Source organism: Neovison vison, chromosome 13, assembly GCF_020171115.1.
Source record: "Neovison vison isolate M4711 chromosome 13, ASM_NN_V1, whole genome shotgun sequence".
Lineage (NCBI taxonomy): Eukaryota > Metazoa > Chordata > Mammalia > Carnivora > Mustelidae > Neogale > Neogale vison.
In genome coordinates, this window is record NC_058103.1 from 76,571,704 (window position 1) to 76,596,759 (window position 25,056).

Consider the following 25,056-nt stretch of genomic DNA (forward strand, 5'->3'; position numbering starts at 1 on the left):
TTCATATTGTAAAGTATGTCTCCGGAACCCCCTTGCCTTGCACAGTGTGTGGGACACATGTAGTGTTCAATAAGTTTACATATTTTTAAAAATCCCTTTCCAATCCTTCTCCATTGCCACTAGCAATCTTCACATGTCTTTCTGTGGCTATACAGGGAGAGTCATCTGCAGGGCAGTGGTCTAGTTATGCCCTCAAGTTACTGAAAACTTGCTTAAACCTCCTAGTTAAGTCGACTCAACCTTTCTGTTTTCTTGTCTGTAAAATGTGAGTGTGGGACTGAGTCTAAGGATATTGTAGGATCTAACATTATACAGATTATAGCAAACAGCAGAAAGATCATGGGCCTCTTTCAGGGAAAGCCAGCCCAATCTCTCAGTACCAACAGCAATTGTTCTCTCCGGTTTAGAGCACTGTGGTATGGGAAAGGAAACAGATGTCAGCCGTAAAAGGTCAGATAAGCATACCGAGATTTTGCAGCTCCTGTATTATGGGGAGCTTACACCAGGAGGCAGCAAAGGACACAAGAAGCAGCACCCGGCCAGAATGTGCTCCAGGCAGGCTGAAAGGCAACCATGGCCTTTGATAATGAAATTATACAAAAGAGACTGGCAGCCTGGAGAAGGATCCCAGAGCAGGTCATCTGTCAGCAGGAGGCAGAGGAATACCTCAGAGCTCCTCAGCTGTACTGTAATCTACACATCAGGAGAAGGGAGGCAGCCAGCAGCAGCCCAGTAAAGGGCAAATGTTTAAGAGCCCGCAAGTCTAGGGTTAAGGGCGGCACTCGGGAGCAGTCAGCCAGAGCTGGAATCCTGGTTCTGTCCCATAATAATGTGTGACTTGGGAAGTTTCTAAATGCCTCTGAGTATGCTTCGCCATTGGTAAGGTAGGGAAAAATAATTATACTTTAAGTGTTACAAAGGGGAAATCACTTCACAGGCGTCAGACACTGTTCTGAGCACTTTACAAATTCTTGTTAAATAAATAAGAATTTGTCACTATGTATCTGGCACTGCCTAGAGAGGAGACACCCTATTTAATAAACACAGGCCACGGATCATCCAAATATATCTTGCTTTGGCTCTATACTCACTAAGCAACTTCTAATTATAATTTGGCTCCCACTGCCAACTTTTAACTTTTGTTTCATCCGTTCCCTGTGAATCTGGCTACTAGATTAGCCCCAAACCGACGGCTCCTATGTGCACTGACCAGCTGGACTCTCTAGACCCTCAGAATTGTGACCACGCTGAGCTCCAGCTATTGTAGGAAGGGCTGTCTTGGAAGTCAGCTGCTGCTCCCTTGGTGACTGTCTTTCTGCTATCTACCAGCCAGAAAACATGCACAGGGTACTGGCACTCTTTCTTACCTAAACCTTACTGGCTGTCAGCCCATTCACTCATGGGGCTGCTCTGAACCTTCCAGAAAGATCCACCCTAGAATAGGTGCTGTCACCCACCCCCCAGGTGGGCTTCCTCCTGAGTTCTAAGGGAGTATCTGATGAGGAAGTGAGGGTAAGCAGAGAGGAACAAGACAGTTTTCTATCTGGAGTATTCCCCTGGTTTTATTGTATGAATTTCAGAATCTAGACTCTTCCAGATGACTGGTATTTTTCTCTTTCTCCTTTCTTAAGCATTTCCTGGGAATTCAAGCCCAGCCCTGCATTCTCCCTTTGGGGAATTCTAGTAGAAACCATGATACAACCCTTGAGAGGAGCAGTAACCATGACAGGATCTCTCCACAGCAACCATAGGGCTCAGAAGAAAGGTCACTGCAAAGTGCCTTCTTAACTGTGTGATGCAGGTGCTTCAATTCCTGCAATGATTTCTTTTTCTTTCTTTCTTTTATTTTATTTATTTATTTATTTGACAGAGAGAGGCACAGCAAGAGAGGGAACACAAGCAGGGGGAGTGGGAGGACGAGAAGCAGGTTTGCCACTGAGCAGGGAGCCTGATTAGGGCTCGATCAATCCCAGGCCCTGGGCTCATGACCTGAGCCAAAGGCAGACACTTAATGACTGAGCCACCCAGGCACCCCATCCTGTGGTGATTTCTGAGAGAGGTTCCAATATGTGAACTTGTATTGACCACTGACGTCATCACAGTAGGAATGAAGATGTAGCTGAGATAGTAGGCATGCTATTAGAATAAGGCATAGCTGGTTCTCCTGGGAGGGAGGATGGATTATTATTACAAATGTCTTTCCATGGAATAAAGATGTGAGGATTCTTGCTAATGCTCATGGACTGTTTTTTATTTATTTATTTTTTTAAAGGTTTTTTTCTTGGGGCACCTGGGTGGCTCAGTGGGTTAAAACCTCTGCCTTCAGCTCAGGTCATGATCCCAGGGTCCTCTCAGCTCAGCAGGAAGCCTGCTTCCCCAATCCCCCTGCCCCGCCTGCCTCTCTGCCTACTTGTAATCTGTCTGTCAAATAAATAAATAAAATCTTTTAAAAAGGGGGGGTTACTTTCTTTCTTTTTCAGAGAAAGAGCACACAAGTGGGAGGGGTAGAGGGAGATGGAGAGAGGACCTCAAGCAGACTCCACACTGAGGATAGAGCCCAACTCAGGGCTTGATCCCAAAACCCTGAGATCAGGACCTGAGCCAGAATCCAGAGTCGGGCACTTGACCAACTGTGCTACCCAGGTACCCAACTATGGTCTATTTTTAAAGCACCTTAACCTCTAGTGACCTAATGACCCTAATAATCTAAATTTACATCCCACTTGGAAAAAAAACACATCCCATGAATGCATAAATATGCTGGTAGATGCATGGGATCTTTCTCCAGTGATATAGTAGAAATGGTAGAGGACTCGATTAGGGTGAGAAACTTACTTTCATGACATATTCTTTTGTCGTTGTTGCTATGTTCCCATAAAAGTTTATTTACAAGCCCAGGAGGCAGGTCGCAGATTGCAGACCCCTAATCTAGTGCCATCTAGTCTACCCATTCTTTGTCTACCACGTCTAGCGCCATCTTGTCTATCCATTCTTTTATACCATGTGTGTTTTGTCTCTCTGCATGTGTAACCAATTCAAATAATAACACCAATTATTATTTTGTTGCTACTGTTTAGAAAGCTAGACAAAGATGAGCAGATCGGGCTGAATGTGGCTTTCATTACTGTGTGGGTATAATGGTAAATAACTCCTGCTCTGTGGTTAGGCAAACAGCCCTCTTCGTGGCAATTAAAATGGAACAGTGACCGTGGGGAAGAGCAGGAACTTCACGGATGCTTTGTGATGGTAAAATGTGATAAAATGCCAAATGTGAAAGCTTCTTAGAGGAAGGGCTATTATTTCATTGTTTAAGTTTACAACACTCTTTTAGATTCCTTCTTTTTGGTTTCTCTAACTCTTGAATTTCGTAGGAAGGGTATTATTAGGGCATTTTATAGCTGAGACAGGATTTTACATTTTACAGCTGAGATACAGCAAAGTAAGATTTGCTTAGGGAGGTGAAGTCACTTCTGTCCAGTCTTATGGCTACATACAAGCCGAAGTCCACCGGTATAGCAATATTGATGAGTAGTTATTAAGAAGCTCAGAGGCTGCTGCCAGTGTGTGCCTGAAGGTCCAGAGCCAGACAGAAAAGTGTCCCAGAGCTGAGGACTAACCTGCAAGATCATAGAGTTCGGTGTCGGAGGCACTGGCCAAAGCTTCTTCCAGTTCTGGGTCAAGGGTCACTTTTTCTTCTTTACGAGTTTCTATGGGCTTTTCTTTGGGGATGAAGACTCTCCCTTTAAATCAGAAGGAAAACAAAAACCACACTGTGCTGCTGACCAAGGCAGGGTAAAAGGACTGACCAGACAATGTAGTTCTGAGAGCCACTGAGAGCCAAACCTTAAGCCCATTGCACACCCAACTGGGATTCCTTCATTGTTGGGATAATGTCAGTATCATTAATCCACCATTAAAGGGAGGGAACGTCAGAGGAGGAATCCTGCATTCTGCAACACAGAGATGTGAGGAGACTATGGTCCTTAAATGTAGAAGGAAACGGTGGTTTCTACCTCTCTACTATGGATTGCCAGCATTGCCCTTAGACCTGGGCAAGAGAGGCCCTGCCATGGGCCCCATGCTTTATAGGGCCCACTGTGGTCCTCCTCTCCTGCAATCTCCCTCCTCCCCACAGCAAGGGAGAAGTCATGGGGCCAAAGGGACATTCCCACCGAGAATCCCACCTGCTAGGCTCCGCTCCAGGCATCTAGGACCCTGGAATTCCCTGCTCAAAGACCCCTGAACTTGCTTCCAGGGCCTGTATGCATCCCTTCCCCATGTCCATCCTCCCAAAGGCAAGTCACATTGCAGGAGTACACACCCCCAGGCCAAGGGGAGTTTATTTGTGGGTGAGATGAATGAAGCTTCAATCTGTAGGCTGGGTGTCAAATATGTGTGAGGCTCTAGCAGTGTAGGACAGACCTATATGCTTGCATGGAACTTTTGGAAGCCCAAGCATCCTGGGCTTCTAGGTGTATGTGTAACGGGATAGAACATATTTTAACAGTTTACTAGTTTTTAAACATTTATTAAAAATGGCACATGGGCTTCTATTTGTATTCTTTCCTTGGATCCTGCAAATACTGGAGGCAGAGTCAGCCACACAGCCCCAGGGGTTCCTGAGGGACAAACTAGAGCTCTCTGAGTTTTCCTTGCTAGACTGAGATTGTAGACCACTAGGATGCTCTATCTGGGGTCACTTAGAGTAGCGTAGTGACCCGGGGATACAGCTACTCTCCAGACATACCAAAGGAAGTCAGATATAAAAGGAGAACTCAGGATTGATGTGTTTAGAAGTTGTAGCGGTCTGTGAACAGCAAGGTACAATGTGCTTCCCACATGGGTATACTCTGCCTTCACCTCCCACTTCGTCCTCGCAGTCAGATTCCATTTGTTTTGCCCCGGCCTCACTTCTGAATATGCTGACATCTATGCCCTACCTCCTCAGCCCCAACCTCTGAAGATCACATCGCTGGGAGGATGGCATATTACCTGCTCCTAACTTTCAGCCTGTGCAACGTACCCACATCCCACGCGTGCAATGACTCATAAAGGGAAACCTAGGACATCCCAGAGTTGCCATAGCAATACTCCAAATCTGCTTACACTCCTTCCCAATTCCTGCCAGCTTTTCACTCTTCATTTCTTTTCTGGAGCTGCTCTTACTTCTTGGCCTGATCTTTGAAATTGGTCTCCTCCAGTTTGATCTTTGGAGTTCCCTATAGACTCACCCTTCTACTGCCTTCTCTTTGTCATCTTGGTTAGAACACAGAGGTGGCTCCCGGTTCAGCCAATGGAGACCAACACTGTTTCCAGATCTCTCTGGCTGGCCAGCCCTCCCCACTCCCACTGGAAAGGTAAAAGTCAAACCCAAAGTCAGTAACTCTCCTTCATAAGTCCTCTCCAACAGTTGTCCCTGGTTGCAGGGGCTGCTGACTTCTTGATAGCTGATCAGATCTTCAAATGGCTAGACATGAAATCAGGGACCAGGCAGCACTGGGCACCCCAGGGAAATATCACTGCTTGTGGTCAGACTGGGGTATCCTGGCCACAATATCTCCTCCACTGACCATCACCCTGCTTCCTGCCTCCCCATCATGTAAACTGCCACCTTTCCCAGAAAGAAAGAAAATACAGTGGAGCTTAATGAAAAATACAAGGAGAATGGCCAGAAGATAGAAAATGGAAAAGAAAATAACCAATCAACAGCATTTCAGACACTGGGGTTTATCCCAGACTTCTTTTTCAGAGTATCTACAACCTGAAGCATTTTCTTTGTGGCTCCAATGACTTTGGTTCCAGAGTTACCGAGATGTCTACATGCCACCTTCCCATGAGTGTTCAGGATTACCCTCAACACCATGTGCACAGGGGGCCCACAGCTTTTGAACTTTAGGGCAACTGCTGCTGCACATCCATTCCAGCGGGAGCGGGGGGGTTGGCGGGCAACCAAACAAGTTCTAAGTGCATAAAGCTACTGCAGAGAGTAAAACGTAGCCCAGGCACCTGAGGGCTTAGTACACACGGTGTTCAGAGCTGAGGTTGCATACCCCTCCCCTGAGACCTTTACTGTAGCTTCCACTGCCTCCAGATCACCCACTGGTCCTTCTGGTTGGGGGGGGGTCTGCATGTTCTACTCTATTGCCTCTGCTCCGTTTGGAAAACTTGCTCTCTAAGCATTTTGCCCAACAGTGTTGATTTCCAACCTTCTCCTAAGTTACACCGGGCAACTGTGTACCCCTTTTGTCTCCCCATTTACTACTCAGACTGCCCCTGCTTTCCTAGCTCCTCTGTGAATCTCCTGCAGATTAATCTGGATCAAGAGATAATTTACTGTGATTGTTCCTCAGACCTTGACTCGGAGAAGAAGAGACAAAGCTTTCCCCTTATTATTGTCACTACCCTAATACTGGATGTTTGTTGGGATTTTATTGAAGATTTGACATTGTAACTTTTTTTTCACAGTGAACTCAGTCCAATAGCAGCTATACTGCCATAGAGACAGCTCCGTATTTCTATGGCAATCCTTAGTTATTTGCCCAATATTTCACTGTCCAACGTCACTTTCTTAATAAATTGACACGATCAGTGGTGCATGAGCCATCAAACGAGCACGATTCAGAGGAGAGCCAGATGTCGCGTAACAGAAGGCAGCAGTGCTTGGACTCATGCCCGCTGAGGAAGCGTGCCCCTGCTGCCCAAGGCCCGGTTCATATGCTCCCAGGGAGCGGTCATTCGAACCTGTATTTCTCAAGAGCCTCCCCTGGGCCAGCGTCCATGCTGGGGGACAAGAGAGACACAATCCCACAGTGGAGACCTCATCTGAGGTGGGAAACGCGCAAAACCCAAAGTAAATAAACCAAACGATGAACGTAGCGCTATGAAAGCAATCCATGAGTGTCAGAGCAGAGAGAAGGGATCTGTTTTAGACAGAAGGGTCAGGAAAAGACAGCCCGAAGCCCTGGTGTTCACACTCAGGCTTACAGAATGTGAAAACTGGGGACGTGGGTCAGAGGGAAGAGATCATGAGCAGACCCCGGGGTGGGAAAAGAGCTTGGCAGTTTTGGGGAACTGAACGCAGATGGCGGGGCTGAGGCTTGGCAGGGGAAGGGGAAGGGGATCAGAGAAGTGGGTAAGGCGAGCTCTTCTTAGGCGCTGAGGACCACAGTGAGGCTTTGAGGCTTCGAGCAGGGAAGCGACATGATCTGATTTGCATTTTGAAAAGACTGTCATTGCCATGAGGTTATAGATGATTCTGTTAGGATCTGCAGGCCCAAGTCCCTCTCTGTAGCTGAGGAAACCACACAGGCTCTTGGTAACTACTTTTCGTCCCAAGGGGAGCCCAGGGGTTGGGAGCTAAGGCGGACTGTTTTCCCTGTCTTGGTTCTGAGCTCAGTCCCGGCATGGAGGAACATCCCTTTGCTCCTTGGAGCCTCTCCAGGACAATCACAGAGCTTCTCTCACTAGACCAGAAACTCCCTGAGGCCAAGGCAGGAACCTATGCACTGTGGTGCCAACACCTGGCACATGGCTCTGCACAGAGCAGGTGCTTGGTAAATGCTGGATGAGGGAATGCTTGACTGCATTGGTCTCTAACAGTAGCATCTTAGGTTAGGGGTCTGGTGCCACAGCTATCCTAGACATGGAACAGAAAGGCCCGGAGTGGACATCTGCAGTTGGTAAAGGCTCGGGCTAAGAGCAACGCACCAATGCCTACCGGACCTTCTCTCAGGCACAACACCTCACACTGCCAGAGCTTTTGCTTTGGGGCTTCAGATATTTTTCATAGAACTAATTTGAGTACCTTGAGCATTAATTTAATTAGCATCTATATTCTCATATTATTCTTATAGAATTTTTTTGGTCACTAACAAACCTTATTTTTTCAGAACAGTTTTAGGTGTGTAGAGGACAGTATAGAGAGTTGCCATATAGTCCTTCTCCCATGCTTACAACCCCCACCCATGACATCCTGCAGCAGAGCGCAACGTTTGTCACAACTGATGAAATCTACGTTGCCATCGTTATTATCCAAAGTCCATAGTTTATGTCAGGGTCCACTCTTGGGTGGTGCACAATCTATAGGTCTGGACAAAAGTATACTGACGTGTCTCTACCAGCCATGATTCTTTTTACTAAGGAATCCAGTTCTTGGCTTCTTTCCCACTTCTAGGTCAGTTCGCTTGCTGGACCCCCTGTGACAAGACATGAGGAGTACCTTAGTCCCAGGACGTGGTGCCTGGAGTCCTTACCTTTCTTTTCTCCAGTGAAGGGCACAAAGTCTTCCCTGTCCTTCTGTTCCAAAGCCTCCTTCTCCAGGTACATGAGGAGGTGCTCACGGTCAAACGGGCCGGTGGCTGCTTTCTGGGTCTGGTCTTTCTGTCGGAATCCAGCTGGCAGCAGTGCGCTCTAACGAAACAGAGATGTGAGCAAGAAGGACGGTGTTCACCCTACTGACACTCTGGGACTTGGACCCCACCCCAGCCCTGCTGTCTAAGGGGGAGGCAGGGAGAAGGACACTTGTGCAGAGATGCAGGTGTGCACTGAGGGCTGGGGACTCTGGCATGTCCCTGAGGCCCTACCTACTCTAACCTCCTGTGCTGAGAGGGAGCCCCTGCTATGCACACAGGCAGAATATAGCCAGTCAGAGCCATCTCTGGGTCTTCAGAGCTGCATTCTAGAATGTGGTAGCAAAAGGCCAGGCACCCTCCATGGCCTCCTTCCTCGTAGATCACACTTGGGTTTGGCCAGATCTCTATCCAAGGTTCTCCCAAGCAGGCATACAGACACTAACAAGAAGCCAACATGGCTATACTCTCTTATTTCTAGCCTCTTTCCTGGGAAATCACCCAGCACATAAGCAAGAATTAGGGTAGATGCTGACATCTGCTTGACTGAGCTGAGCGATTCCTTCCTTAATGGTCAAACATAAAAACTTTTTTTTTAAGGCTGTGTTTTGGGTTATTTATTTATTTTTAATCTATTTTTTTTTAATTTAAAAATAACATATCCATACTCTTTGGTTCAAGGGTACAGGTCTGTCAGTCTTATCTAAGACTCAGTGCTCATTACATCACACACACTCCCCAATGTCTATCAAAGATAAAAACATTTTTAAAGGTAAATAAAATACCCAAAGTGTGTGGCATATCAGCACATCATATATATAATTTTTAGTGATATTTTTCTTTATAGTAAAATCACTACTTTGGATGCCTCGGATTCTAATTATAAGAAAATACCATCAGGACTGAAGAAAGTGCTTGCGAAACAAACACTGTAACAAGCTACTTTGTTTTTCAAGAACTCATAAAAATATTAGAATCTCCACTTAAATACATGATTTTGTTGTTATAATTCAAACATCTCCATTGTTCTGAGATCACCAAAGATTTCTAGTTATTTATGCATTAAAAAAAAAAGAAGTATAAAAAAGATCTACTTGGGGGGTTAAGGCCTGGTTTAAATAGCATCTCTGACGTTACTAGTATGAGCTCTTCGGTAAATTACTTCTTCGCATCTGTTCCCCTCGTTTATGAAGTGCGAGTGATATAATTTACCCCTAGGGATTCTGTGCCTAGTAGGGTATAAGACCTCAAAGAAGAAATTTGTAAGATTTGCCCTAAGTCAAAGTAGTCTTTCTCAAGCAATGGAAAATATGTTTTACCATTTACATTAAATTGGTTTTTGAGAAATTTGCCATATTGTAGATGTGGCTACTGAGTTTCTTTATGAATCTGTCAGAGTAAGTGATCAAGAACCAATCAGGGAAAGAACAAGGAATTTGTATATGGAGCTAAGGGATTTCTACACTATTGTTTAAGGACCAAGCTACACCATTTATCCCCTACTACCACTGACCACGATGTTTCCATTGTAGCTCACGAACCTTGGGATCCAGGTCATCAAGAACATTTTCCAACTGTTTCAGTTCCTCTTCTGAGAGTTTGCCAAGAAGCTCATCTTCATCAATGTTCTTGTATTTCTCCAGCTCTTTTTGAAAAGGGAGTGCCATGGCTTCTTATATGTCCTTCTCATGGGCCGCAGACATTTAAAAGGCCAGCCTCCTGAGACTTCAGAATACTACCAATCAGAAAGAAACACCATGATCGTACTCAGCAAACAGGACCTATTCACAGGAGACAAAGCCTGTGCTATCTGCCAATGGAGTCTTTATTGGACAAAGGTTTCCACAAAACGGTCATACCACCTCCATTTGCAGAGTGACCTGACAGCTTAGAATGGGTTTCCATGTGTATTCTTTCACTTACTTAAATCTTTACAAACACCTCAGAAAGAAAGCCTGGACAGATACTACTATCCAATCTGACAGGCAAAGATTCTGAGGCAAAGGTGGCTAAGTGCCTCGCTCGGGGCTCCAGAGCTGCCATGTGCCAGACCTCCTGGTTCCCAGCGTGCAGGGTGCCTTTCCACCATACTACTCTGCCTCCTCCAGCTTTCCATAGAAAACAGAGAAAAACAATGAGCTAATTGTAAGGTCTTCGTAAGAAGCATACTTGTGTCTTTTCAGGGAGAGAGTGATGTGAAGAATACAAAATGGGGCTCATTCAGGAAAGAGAGTTTGGAACGTCCATGTGAGAAAGCATTGTCCAGTAACTCCCTGCAATTAATCTCAGTAAGATCCTAACATCCTGACTGCATAGTCTCTCCACACTTCTCCTCTCTTTTTGTTCTTCCCCTGTCTCCTGTTCTCTTTCTAGTCCCGTGTTTTTTTGTGTCCTTAGTCACGCTGCCTAGTTCGATAAACCTCTAGTCTGCTCTCCTTTCAACCCCTTCTTTTATACTACCTCACTGCTAAACTTCCATTCGGAATGTAATTCTTACTCAATCCCATCTTTCTTGCAAAGGATTTTCCATCTCTCCTCTAGAAGGATGATATTGCATTTAGGAAATAGCAAGGCACTTAGCTGATTGTGTTTCTCCCTAGGCAATATTAAACTCAATCAGATCTTTTAAGACAATTAGTATTTGCTGTGCACCTGCTGTTTGCCAGGCACACACCTAGAAAGCAGGAACCTAAAGATGAACGAGACGTGACCCCTTCTTCAAGAAGACCACAGCTCGGTGAGACACACAAATAGAGATAATGCCATTTGATAAGTGCTACAATAGAAGTAAAGCATAAAATAGGTCTAAAAACACACAAGGAAGTAATCATTGGGTAAAATCGGGGAGGGGGGTTAAGGGGAAACTGTGAAAAAGAGGTTGCCTTTGAGCCTTGAAGGAAGAGACCATAGTGGGGATGTGGGTGGGGGAGGGTTATTCCAGAAAAAAGGAACAGCATAAACAAAGTCACAAAGATAAGAAGGTGGATGATGGTGTGTTGGTGAATGGTTGGTGTGAGACAGGGAGAGGAAAGAACTAAAGTCAAGAAAGGGACGTTTGTGAAGGGCCTTCCTTATAATCCCTGCCAAGGAACCTGGCCTCTATCTATTCTGTTGGAAATGGGAGCCACTACAGATGTTTAAAACAGAGGAATCATCTGAGAAGCCAGTTTTTTACATAAAGCAATTCAAAAGGTAAGAATAAAGAATGGGTTGGCATAGGAAGAGACCTGTTGAAGGTGAGCCACTGAACAGTTATTAGAATGTTGCTTCCTTCTCTAATTCAACTGCTCACTACATTCAAGTTTGTGGTTTTCTGTTTAGATATCTTTTCTATGTACAATGTAACTGTCTTTTCCACTGGCCAACCTTCTTTTAATCTTCCGTTGCTATAGTACAGTAAAATGAACAAATAAACAGAACTCTCCCCCCAAAACCATCTCACGAAAGTCAGAGACCAATTAGATCATGGGTACTCTGTTTTGGTCCCAGTTACCACTAATTTATCATGTGACACCGGGCACAGACCAAAATCTGCCAGGCCCTTAACCATCAAATGAACTGGCTGAACCATCCTTCTGAATGGACTTGATGTTACACAGTTTCCCACATTTAACATTCTGAAATTCAGATGTGTTTTACAATTGATGATCCTACAATTACTGTGGGCCCAACAGCAGTCAAGATGTCCCTGACATTGCTTATGAATGCATAATAGCAAAAGCACCAGCTTCAAAACAAGAAGAATGGGTGTCAGGGATTCGGAAAACAAAACAAAACAAAAATCCAGGGACTTGTAAAAATAGTGGGCCACTCTTTTGAAACCTAAAGGGGAGGGAGTGAGACAGGTGGCAACTCAGAGATGTTTAGCAGTGCTCCCAAAGGAAGATGCAGCTTAAGCTAGTGCCACATAATTACTGAGTGGGCTTAAAAGCTCAGCATTAATGGCTTTTAGCTCTTTCACAGGTTTAAAAAAAAAAAAATGACCACTCTTGATGGTGCAGTGACGATACTGGATGGAAAAAAAAAGACATTCGTTATTGTGAATCAAAAAGCGATACAAAAAGTTACACTCTAAAAGGTGAAGAACTTTTAAGAATATTAACCAATTCATTTCAATTGTATCTTCCTTTTCTATGCCTGGTGTGATCTATAATTAAAAAAATCTATTCATAGAAGCTTTATTTCAAATAGCCAAAAACTATAAGTAAACTGAATGATCATTGGTGGGTGAATGGATAAAAAAACATGGTATATCCACATAACGGAAACTACTGGGAAGTAAAAAGGAATAAACTACTGAAACACACATCGACGTGGATGAACATCAAAATAATTAAACTAATGAAAGAAGCCAGACCCAAAAGAATGCATCGGGTATGACTCCATGTATCTAAAATGCTAGAGACTGTAATTTATATGACAGAAAACAAAGTCATAGTTGGTTGGGGATGGAAGAGAGAGAGGTAGAGATGGGTAAAGGGAGGGATCATGAAGGGACATAAAGAAAATTCTGAGCTTTACATATGCTTATTCACTACCTTGATTGTGGTGGTTTCACAGGTGCATGCATACGTTTATACTTAGCAAACTCTACACTTTACATATATGCAATTTGTTGTATGTAAGTTAAAAGATTTCAAAAAAAGTCTCTGTAAGTCTAAAACTATTCTTTCAATAAAGTGAAAATTATATATTTATATATATTTAAAGATTTATTTATTTACTTATTTACATGGCACAGAGAGAGATAGCAAAAGAGGGAACACAAACAGGGAGGGTGGGAGAGGGAGAAGCAGGCTTCCCACCAAGCAGGGAGCTTCACCTGGGGCTTGATTCCAGGACCCTGGGATCATGACCTGAGCCAAAGGCAGACGCTTAACGACTGAGCCACTAAGTGCCCTGAAAATTATGTGTTTTTTTTTTTTAAGATTTTATTTATTTATTTGACAGAGAGAAATCACAAGTAGATGGAGAGGCAGGCAGAGAGAGAGGGAAGCAGGCTCCCTGCTGAGCAGAGAGCCCGATGCGGGACTCGATCCCAGGACCCTGGGATCATGACCTGAGCCAAAGGCAGCGGCTTAACCCACTGAGCCACCCAGGCGCTCTGAAAATTATGTTTTTAAGGAAGCATGTATCATATTTTAGTTGGCAGCATTTTTTCCTTAGTGGTACATAAAATATTGGTGTGTTTTAAATTGGTGATATCTTAGGCCTGCTAAGATTCTATTTGTACTTCTAGTTCAGGATTCTAAAGCTATCATCCTAACTTCACATTTTTCTATGAAACTGACTTACTCTCCTGATTTTCTAGATCCTATTATTAATTTACCAGTCACTCACTTTAAAAACTTGGACCACCCTTTGATTCTCCCCCCTCTTTCCATGGCCACCTGGTTAGCATCTCCTGCAGATTCTGACTGCACAGAACCTTTCACACCACCCCTCTTCCTGTCACTCTTGTTTTGCACCTCTGTCCTTTGGGCCTGAAGTACTCTAACAGCATCTTGAATGGTTTCTGTTCTTCCCTCTGAGCCACCAGAACACCACAATCGGGTCATCTCTCTTTACACTGCTAAAAAGCCACTTCTCTGGGTGAGGACTTACAATGGCTCCCTCTTGTCTACGGAATGAAATTCAGACAGTCTAACATCCAAAACTCCCACAATTTGGCTTCAGTTTGCACTTTCTGCTTTCGGTCTTCATTACTTTCCCAGGGAGTTACTCTACTCCAGCCAGAAGGCTTATTGGCTCCCTGTGACAGGCAGGATAATGACCCCCTACCTATGTCCAAGCTGGAATCCTCTGGGACCTGGGGATATGCTACTTTACATGGCAAAAGGGACCGGGTGGGTTAAATAAAGGATCTTAAAATAGGGAGATTATCCTGGATTATTCGGGTGGGTCCAACAGAATCACAAGGGATCTTAAAAGATGGAAGAGGCATCCTCTCCACACATGTTGTTTCCTGTTTTGTTAATTTTGGCCATTCTAACTGGTGTAAGGTGATATCTCAATGTGGTTTTAATTTGAATCTCCCTGAGGGCTAATGATGATGAACACTGTTGGTGGGAATGCAGGTTGGTGCAGCCTCTTTGGAGAACAGTGTGGAGATTCCTCAAGAAATTAAAAATAGAGCTTCCCTATGACCCTGCAATTGCACTCCTGGGTATTTACCCCAAAGACACAGATGTCGTGAAAAGAAGGGCCATCTGTACCCCAATGTTTATAGCGGCAATGGCCACGGTCACCAAACTATGGAAAGAACCAAGATGCCCTTCAACGGATGAATGGATAAGGAAGATGTGGTCCATATACACTATGGAGTATTATGCCTCCATCAGAAAGGATGAATACCCAACTTTTGTAGCAACATGGACAGGACTGGAAGAGATTATGCTGAGTGAAATAAGTCAAGCAGAGAGAGTCAATTATCATATGGTTTTACTTATTTGTGGAGCATATCAAATAGCATGGAGGACAAGGGGCATTAGAGAGGAGAGGGGAATTTGGGTAAATTTGAAGGGGAGGTGAACCATGAGAGACTATGGACGCTGAAAAACAATCTGAGGGGTTTGAAGTGGCGGGGGGTGGGAGGTTGGGATACCATGTGGTGGGTATTATAGAGGGCACGGCTTGCATGGAGCACTGGGTATGGTGAAAAAATAATGAATAATGTTTTTCTGAAAATAAATAAATTGGAAAAAATAAATTAAAAAAAAAAAAAAAGATGGAAGAGGCAGGCAGGAGAGCCAGAGGAGGTGTGATGACAGGAGCAGAGGGTCCAGTGATGTGATTCCTGGCTCTGAAGATGACAGAGGAAGGGGCGGAGAGCCAGGAAATGCGGCTGGCCTCTAGAAGCTGGGGGGGAAAAGGGAAATGCATTCTCTTCCAGAGCTTTCAGAAAGGAGCACAGACCTGCTGACACCATGACGTTAGGCAGTGACACCAGTCTTGGATTTCTGACCTCCATAACTGCAATGTAACAAATCCTCGTTGCCTGAAGCCACTGAATTTGTGACAGCAGCAATAGAAAACGAAGACACTCTCTTCCCCATATATTTCCATTTCTCAAGATAATTGTTTTGGATGTCTTCTGTTTGCCTCTCTACATCCACTCTCTGCCTTGCTCCGTGCCCCAGGAACATAACATATTCAAACTGCCCCCATGGGCTCTCTTGCTTTCAGGCGCACATTTGGCCAACAGCTGGTCCTGGTGAGAAGCCAGAGGGCAGGGAGAGGAAGCTGGTCCAGAAGGCCACAGCTCCTCATTCTCAGCTGCTCTCCCCTTCAGCGGAACTGGGCCTGGGGTGGAAGGGTCTCTGTTGTGGCCCGTGCCTGAGTTCTGCTGTCCTGCATTCCCGAAACCCACCCCACCACTTTGTGAATAGCCTCTTTATTAAAACTTCTTCAAATTATTCAGTTTGAGTGTGTCCTCTGTTTCTTATTGGGCCTTTGGCTGATACAGTAATATTCCTTGGAATGCCCTTCTCTGTTCTCATGGCCTATCCATGTGCGTTGCTTTTGAGATCTGGCTCAAATCCCAGCTCTGCAGGACCACAGCATGTCAGAGGTGACTGAGGCCTTAGAGATCACCCAGTCTGGTGGCAGAGACGGTTTTTCCTCACTTCCCTGGTCACTCTGTCTCAGTTTCTTGTGGCAATTCCTCTTCCTCCACTTGAAATGCTGGCATCCTCCATAGTCCTGTTTTATTATTTTTTTATTTTTTAAAAATTTTATTTATTTATTTGACAGAGAGACAGAGAGAGCGATCACAAGTAGGCAGAGAGAGAGAGAAGGAAACAGGCTCCCTGCTGAGCAGAGAGCCAATGTGGGACTCGATCCCAGAACCCTGGGATCATGACCTGAGCCAAAGGCAGAGGCTTTAATCCACTGAACCACCCCGGCACCCCCATAGTCCTGTTTTAGAACTTCTCTTCACACACTATCATTCTCCCTGGCGGAACTCACTGCCTCCAAACTTTTAACTATAATCCATATGTTAAAGACCCCCAAAATCCATATCTTTGTCCTAGACCTCATTCCTGAGGGCTAGATCCAAATATTTCTAGCTGCCAACAACTTCACTTGGCTCCCTCAAGCACCTCTGAGGACTCTCATCAACCAGGGAGCCATCCTTGACACCATCTTTTCCTTGTCTCCTCCCCCTCCCCATTAATCACCAAGTTCTGTCCTTACCTAAACAGAATCCATCCACCAGACTTGTCTGCTCTGCCATATCCAGCCTTACCCACTCTCCATCCATTCTCCATGTAAATAGCCAAAGTGACCTTTTTAAACAACTTTGCCCTATTACTTAAAATTCTCCAGGGCTTCCCACTGCCTGGAGGATAAGGATCAGATTCACAGTCTGGCCCCTGTCCTCCTCATCAGCCTCATCCTGCACCACACTCCCCATCTCCTCCTGGCTCCAGCCTCCTGGACCACTTCCAATTCCGGGATCGTGCCTTATGCCGCTTGCTCTGCTCAGAGTACTAGTGACCCCCACCCTCCTTGGCTGAATACTGTCGTATTCATCTTCTGGTCTCGTGTAATCTTCAGTTCCTCAGGGAGGACTTGTTCAGAAACCAAGACAAGGTCTGGGTCACTTCTCTCCCCTATGGCATACCCCTTGATCACTGCTCTTGACTTTATTACCATTGCTTGTTTTATCTCCATCTTCCTTGCTAATCTCTGGGATGATGGGGACTGTATCAGTTTTAGTCACTGTTATAATTCTGGCTCCCCAACACACGTATTTTTTTTTTAATTTTATTTACTTATTTGGGAGAGAGAGAAAGACAGAGAGAGCGAGCACGGCAGTGGGGAGAGGGAGAAGCAGGCTTCCCACTGAGCAGGGAGCAAGACGCGGGGCTCCATTTCAGGGCCCTGGAATCATAACCTGAGCCAAAGGCAGACAGTTTACCTACTGAGCCACCCAGGCAACCCAACACAAATTTTGACCCAAAGTAGGCATCCCACAAATGCAAATGAAGAAAATGAGCACAGAGGTGAAGTGACCCCCGGTCCAGAGCTCATTCCACTATATGCAGTGACTCTACTCTGTGTCATGGAAATTTTTGAGGCCACCTAAGACCATAGAAATTGCTCCTCTTCCTAAATTCACATTGCCTATGTCACCAATCTGGTGTCCATCTCTTGCTCTCTCATTATTTTTTCATGTTTGTTACATATATGGTTCTCTCTTTCAACTATACCATGAATTCCCAGAGGACAGGGTCAACATGGTAATTCTTTATATTCTTAGGCTTTGCAAGCTCAGGTTTATATATTCATTCAACAAGTATCTGCTGAAAGTCCATGATTTCCAGATACTGCTGGGACAACAGCAGTGAACTAAATAAATGATACCCTGTGCCTCAACCAAGCTTACAGTTTAGTAGGTTGAGTAGTTACAAGAACATGTTAATACTATGTAACAGTACCTGTTAAGACAAATTGCATAAATGAGGGGGTGTCAAAGCCAGAGGAGAAAAAAAAGGAGTGCATCCTCCTGGAGCACAACTTTGACTTGAAGATTTGGGGGAGAGCCAATTACTATTGTTTAATACAAAATACAGACATACTGTGGAGAAGAATGCAGCATTCACAGAGCTTTTAAGGTCAAACTACAGATTTTTGGCTCATGGCTGACTGGCCTGCTATAGCTCCCGCCTGGGCCCCACAAGGGTTCACATCTGTTCTCTCCTCCTGTTGGCGATACCACAGTAGAAAGTCTGCACAAAGCACTGCAGCGGTGTCACCTCCGGCAGAGTGTCTGTCTCACGGCAAGCGCTCAGCAGGCAACAAGATACTGACGCACATGCTGGAATGAAGCAAGTGCCCAGCAAGGCTTCCCAGAGTCCAGGTGGGAGTGTACACCAAGGCAGTTAGGAACACAGAAGACAGGAGTAAGGACTAGAGCTGAAGGTAGAATGCTTGGGCGCCCTAATAACTCTTCCGTGACCCAAAGACACAGTCTCTAGAAAGGAAAACAAGGAGTATAGCTTTCTTTGCTTCAATTTCCACTGCCTTATTCGTGTAACTGCAGGATGAAAGAGGGAAAATCAGATACCACACCAAGTGGCCAGCCTTTGGCACAAAGACTCGGAACCACAGTCAAAACAAGCAGCTCTATTTATTAAACCCTGTCCAAACCAGAGATTAATTTTTGCAAAAGAGTAAACAAAAAATACTCTGAAAAACCCAGTGAAAAACTAGTGAAAAGTTTTTTAAACTGGCAAAACAGTGCCATAAGTTATGTCAGAGGATGTACATTTCTAGGAAAGCTACATAGGACTGCGTACTTGGCGGGGGAGGGGGTATTGCCTGGAGAAAGGGGACTTGGGCTTCAAGTATAGTGGTGATGATTTATTCCCAAGTAGGGATAGGGAAATGAGAATTTATTATTCTCTATTATAAATATTTAATATTTCATAATTATTTTTAAATAATCAGGGAACCAAAGTGCATGAGGGCTGTATCTATGTTTTTCTAAAATTAGTAAATTAGAACAAAATCAACATATCATCATATTCTCCAACAAGACATGAGTTTTTCCTATATATTTAATTCCTTTCTAGCTGTGGGTAAATACAAAATGTATACAAAACACACAGCCTGGGCGCCTGGGTGGCTCAGTGGGTTAAGCTGCTGCCTTCGGCTTGGGTCATGATCTCAGGGTCCTGGGATCGAGTCCCGCATCGGGCTCTCTGCTCGGCGGGGAGCCTGCTTCCTCCTCTCTCTCTCTGCCTGCCTCTCTGCCTACTTGTGATCTCTCTGTGTCAAATAAATAAATAAAATATTAAAAAAACAAACAAACAAAAAAAACCCACACAGCCTATGTTTTAAAATCTAGCTATTTGGGTTTTTAAAAAAGATTTTATTATTTGAGAGAGAGAGAGAATGTGTGTGTGTGTGTGTGTGTGTGTTCACAAGCAGGGGGAGGGGCAGAGGGAGAAGGCTCTCTGCTGAGCAGGGAGCCAGACGTGGGGCTCCATCCCAAGACCCTGGGATCATGACCTAAGCTAAAGGCAGACACTTAACTGACTGTGCTGCCCACGTGCCCCAAAATCAAGCTATTTGGAGATGGCCCAGTCATGTCTGTTTCTCTCTCTCTTTTTTTTAAAAAACTAATTGGCTCCTGCCATATTCTGGGAGTACTTGCAGAGGATGAAGGACAGAGAGTGGGGTGAGATAAGAAGGAATCTCAGGCAAAAAGTACGACAGGTCAATCGAAGGGAACAAGCTGAAGGGGGAATGAGGAACAGATCTTACCAGAATGAAGAGTCTGTATCTGAGACTATTAGGTCTTAACTTCCCAAACTTATCACGCAAAAGTTGCCATGGCTCAAATTTTGCTTGAAAACAGTCTCCTTTTTTTTAAAAAAAAAATATTTTATTTATTTATCAGAGAGAGAGAGAGAGAGGGAGACAGTCAGACAGAGTGGCAGGCAGAGGCAGAGGGAGAAGCAGGCTCCCTGCCGAGCAAGAAGCCCGATGTGGGACTCGATCCCAGGACGCTGGGATCATGACCTGAGCCGAAGGCAGCAGCCTAACCGACTGAGCCACCCAGGCGTCCCGAAAACAGTCTCCTTTTAGAACAATGTGCGCACCAGTGAACCACCCTCCTCTGGGTTCAGAAGACTTAAAGCAGGGGCCTTGGAGATAACCAGCCCTGGGTGTGATCATTACAGGTCTGAGTGCAAGTGAAACTTCTCCAAGCCCCTGTTCCTTCCTCTGTAAAACAGGCTAAAGAGCAGTATTCATCTCAGAAGGTGGAGGTGATGCTTAATGTGATAATGTGTGCACTAGGAGCAATGCCTACACACAAAGACTTGGAAGCAAAGTCAAAATGAGCAGCCCTATTTATTAAACTGTGCCTAGTACAACACACATACAAACCCTCAGTCAAAGCCATTTCTCTTTTGTCCTTGATCTGGGAATAGTCTTTCATTTGGGGTACCTGTTCCCTCTATTATCCTTGTTAGGATCTGTTGAATACAGAGAGGTAGCATCTTCTAAGAGCCCTGAGTCAGCGTTGCCAGGTGTAGTAAGCCACTATGTAGAGGCTGACCAAAGGAGGAAGAAGGTTCCCCCTTGGCAGGAAGCAGCCAAGAAGCTTCCTGATGGGGGCAGAAGCTCCTCAGCATAGAAGTCTGAGACTCTTTGCCCAGACTGCTACTTGGTTTCTCACTCTCTTGGCAAGTGCTACTTCCTACTGCTGCTTGATCCCTTTGTCTGGCCCTATTCTCTGTTTTCTGAGGCGCTCCCATTTCCCGACTTCCATCTCCTTGCCTTGTACGTGGGTATCTGTGTCCGTTGGTTCACCCTGCCTTTGGAAGTTGATGGCTTCTCATTTCTGGGCCAGCACTATGGGTTCTCTACTTTTTGTCTTTTGATTCCTGTGCCCTTCTGGCTCCTGCCGGCTTATGTAGCCTTTAAGTCACCTACCTTGTCTCTTACTCTACCCTCTGTATTCCAGCCAGGTTTGATCAATGTTTTGCTGTGCCGTACTGGTACTATGCGCAGCACCTTGACTCATGACTACTTATCAAGATGATATGCAAAAGACTTAGTGAATGGTATGGAATGGGCACTGCCCAGTCAGAATGGCTGTCAGCTCTAAACAACAGGGATGGCTATCCCTGCATGTACGGGCTGAACAGCAGCCCAGCTTACCAGACTCTAGACCCCTCCAACTGCTCTGATGAGAGGCCTCGTAGGGCTGGTGCCTCAGATTTGCTCCTTACTCATCTCTAGGCTTAGCGCAGCTGGCCTTGTGTCCTGTTTCATGAGCTCCTATTACCCACAGTCCTAGAACTGACCTTCTCCTTACCACTCCAACCAGAGGTCAATAGGGGAAACCTAGCAACATACTTAAAGAGAGGGGGTAGCATTGATGCTGAAACAGGAGGCAAAACGTAAAAGCAGAAATATGTATATTTCAGGTATAGCAAAGTCTCTTTATAGCAAAAGGCTCTGTATAAAACTGTGTTGTATCTTAAGAGTTGATTTTGTTTTCCTGGCCTGGCAACAGGAAGTCTTTTCTGCACATGCCTTCTACGAACCTCTATGAACCACTTATAGTCTATAAGAAACCATTTCGGTGCATGTGATTTACAAATAAAGAGAATGAGAGGAAACCCTAAACCTTCTGTTCTGTCAAAAGTCTGGATCTGTTCTTTCCCCTAACACTCCCCTAACTCAAAATAAAAAGAACCACTACTGGGAACTTCCTTTTATATGGACATCTTGAATGTAGAGAGGAAAGGGACAGTGCTTTCAAGATGGTTCTCGAGTAGAGCTAACATTTCAAAGGTTTGGGAATTATTAATGTTTTGAGGTTGGAGTTAGAGGATGCAGTATCTTTTTTTTCTTTTTTTTCCTTCCTTTCTTTCTTTTGTTTAAAGTAGGCTCCACACCTAAATATGGGTCTTGAATTCACCACCCTGAGATCAAGAGATGCATGTTCTATCTACTGAGCCTGCCAGGTGCCCCAGCGGATGCAGTATCTTACGAATAAATGATTGTGGGGCGCCTGGGTGGCTCAGTGGGTTGAGCATCTGCGTTTGGCTCAAGTCATGATCCCCAAGTCCTGGTATCGAGCCCCATGTCAGGATCCCTGCTCAGTGGGGAACCTGCTTCTCCCTCTCCCTGTGCCTGCCACTCCCCCTGCTTCTGCTCTCTTTCTCTCTGTCACATAAGTAAATAAAATCTTTAAAAAAAAAAAAAGAATAAATGATTGAGAGTAGCAGAAACAAACCAAGAAAGAGAATTTGCCCTAAGCCCCCTCACACCTCCAATAGGATTTAAATCCTGGTAACTCAAAGCCACAGATTCACTGCGGCTGTGTGTTACTAACCAACTAGTTCTCTACAATTCTTTCTCTTTATATACTAATTTCATTGCTCCCTCCCACTTAATTTTTTTATTTTTATTTTTTTAAAGATTTTATTTATTTATTTGACAGAGCAAGATAGATCACAAGTAGGCAGAGAGAGAGGGGGAAGCAGGGTCCCTGCTGAGCAGAGAGCTTGATCCCAGGGCCCTGAGATCATGACCCGAGCCAAAGGCAGAGGCTCCAACCACTAAGCCACCCAGGTGCCCCACTCTCTCCCACTTTAATTTAAAAAGTCCACACTTACTGAAAATACAAAAGAACATTACAACAAATACCTGCATACTATTCTCTTCAGTTCACTGTCATTTTGCCACATTTCCTGAGCTTGCTCCCCCACCCTTAGACTTGTCCCTGAACGAGCTGAAAGTTGCAGATATCACAACACATTTCCTCTAATACCTGCACCTCACACGAAGGAGGACAGTGTCCTACATAACCACAGCACCACTATTGTGCCTCAGAAAATGAAAAGTAATTCCATCATATTATATAATATATAGTCCCTGTTAAAATTTTCCAATTGTCTCCAAATAATCTTATAGCAATATATATATTGTTAAAGGATTATATATATGTGTGTGTGTGTGTGTGTATTTTTTTCTTTTTCCTGATCTAGGATCCAAAGTTTACTCATCTCAAATTGTTGTTACACCACTTGAGTATTTTAATCTACAAAACTCCCCACCCTCCCAAATTCAACTTTCCAGTCTTTTTGGCAGGAACACTACATAGGTGAAGTCATGATCTTATTGTATCCCAACAGGAGACTCTTAATAGATGCTGGTAAGCTTGATCACTAGGCTGAGGTGATGACCTCCTCATCTTTCCATTGTAAGGACACATTTTCTCGAGGTAATCCATGGTGAGATAATCCTATTCTCCAACAACCTCTCACTCAAAGGTTTTGAACCCATGGATGAGTTATGTTAGGGTTTGGTTAGGGAACTGGTTATGTTAGGGTTTGCTTAGCACTGGTTTTCTGGTTCTGGTATTCCTCATTGTGTATTATTCAAACAATGACCCATCAGTACTCATCCTCTCTTTCCTCAGCGCATATGCTCTCTGGTTACTTCTTGCTGGGGCTTTCTCCCATGTCTTTGCTGACCACATCTGACCACTTGAGCCCAGACTGGGGGAGGCATTTGCTTCTCCATTAACCACCCACCTCATGACTTCCACCTTCAGCAAATTAAAAACGAACACAAAGAAACCATGTTGCCCACCAACTTACAGCTCTGCAAACAATAAAGTGGCTATAATACATATTTATTAGGTTGACTGAAGAAAGTAGATAGAGAAAAATCAGCTTTATTTTTAAAAAAAAATCAGATTGCCAGAGCCCTGAAAAATCTTTCCTCCTTACTAGGGTAAAGCCGCTCGTTCTGTCACAATCAGGCTTTTTGTAATGGTGTTGAACAGACGCAACCTCATCTCTTCAGTGCCCTGATATGAGAATCTTGGAAGAACAGAGATTTAGAAATCCGGCATCCCAAACGCCCCATTTTACATGCATAGAGAGACTCAGGTCAAGGGGCTTGCCCAGAGTCCCTCAGCTCCTTAATGGTAGATATAGGACAGGAACCTGATTTGAAAAATACCTCCTCTGATGTTCTTTTCGTTCCCTTCCCAAGTGCCTTGTGATTTGGCTGTTTAATGGGCAAGATGATGCCATAGCACTCGAGGCCTCTTTCAACGCTAATTTGCATTTTGCCTGCATCACCTTCCCACCTTGTAACGCTTTAAGTAAAAATTCCCATTAGGAACTTTTTATTAATATTATTATTTTAAAATCCATCTTCATTTCTGCGGATCAACAGGGACAATTTAGGGAGGCTCAGGGAGCACAAGCTACCATGACTTTAACCAGGAAAAATAAAGGTCTCGATGACCCGCATCAGGCCGCTCCCCGAATGCCGCTTTCCCAGAGGCTGAAACGCCCCGCGAGTGACAGCTCCAGGGGTCGTAAGACTCCAGCCGGAATGCACCCTTCCCCGTCGCCCGCTGCAACGATGCGGTGACAGGCACCGGGCTCCAGGAGCTTGTCCAACAGTCACAGGAGAGAGGAAAGAGGGGAACAAAGCCCAGCGTGGAAAAACCCAGCCCCGCAGCGCGAGGAAGGCAGGAGACCGCGCCCTCACTGCAGCGGCCCGCCGGGCTGCCGAGGCTGCGGAGCCGCAGTGCGGAGCGCGGGACCCACACCCCGGGAGCGCCTCCCGCCCGCGCCGCCCCGCACAGCCCGCCCGGCCGCGGAGGGAGGCCACCGGCGGCCCCGGCTCTGGGCGCCCGCCGGGTCAGGCGCGGACGCCGCGGAGCATCCTCCAGCCCGCCGGGAGGGCGCGGCCACCCCCGCACCGCGGGCCGGGGTATGCACACCGTGCCCCGCCCGGGCCTGCCCCCCACCCCCGCGCGCTCACCAGTCAGTGCGCCCATCCCGTAGCCGGCGGTGCGGGCCGTGCGTCCGTCTGCCCCGAGGTAGCGGGCGGGGACCGCCGAGCAGCGGCGGCGCAGTGGCCCGGGCAAGCGCGCGATCAACAGGCGGCTCCCGGCCGGGCGCGGCGCCGGGGCGCGCGGCGGCAGCGGAGCAGCCTGGGAAGCGTAGTTCGCGGCGGCGCGCCCCGGCCGCGCGGAGGCGGGACCCCCTACCGGGACCTCCCCTGCAGGTGTCCTCGCCCGGAATCCACGTCCCGACCCCGTCACCGCCCTGCAGGCGACGAGAACCTCAGCCTTGGGAAAACGCTGTGCTGCCTCTTTTGAGAAGCTCGGGCCTGCGGATAGGGTGGGTGGCAAAGGCTTTTCAAGCCTGTGAGG

General features: G+C 45.7%; 1 protein-coding gene across 1 annotated transcript in view; it reads right to left on the reverse strand.

Moving 5' to 3' along the window:
• Positions 1 to 24,749, reverse strand: part of TMOD2 (tropomodulin 2) — a 48,937-nt gene extending 24,188 nt beyond the window's left edge. Inside the window, exons 1-4 of the mRNA XM_044230924.1 lie at positions 24,663 to 24,749; positions 9,890 to 10,083; positions 8,253 to 8,409; positions 3,618 to 3,740 (exon numbers count right to left, since the gene is read on the reverse strand). Coding sequence (XP_044086859.1) covers positions 3,618 to 3,740; positions 8,253 to 8,409; positions 9,890 to 10,015 — 406 coding nt within the window. The 5' untranslated portion in view covers positions 10,016 to 10,083; positions 24,663 to 24,749. The remainder of the gene's footprint in view (positions 1 to 3,617; positions 3,741 to 8,252; positions 8,410 to 9,889; positions 10,084 to 24,662) is intronic.
• Positions 24,750 to 25,056: the final 307 nt, after the last annotated feature.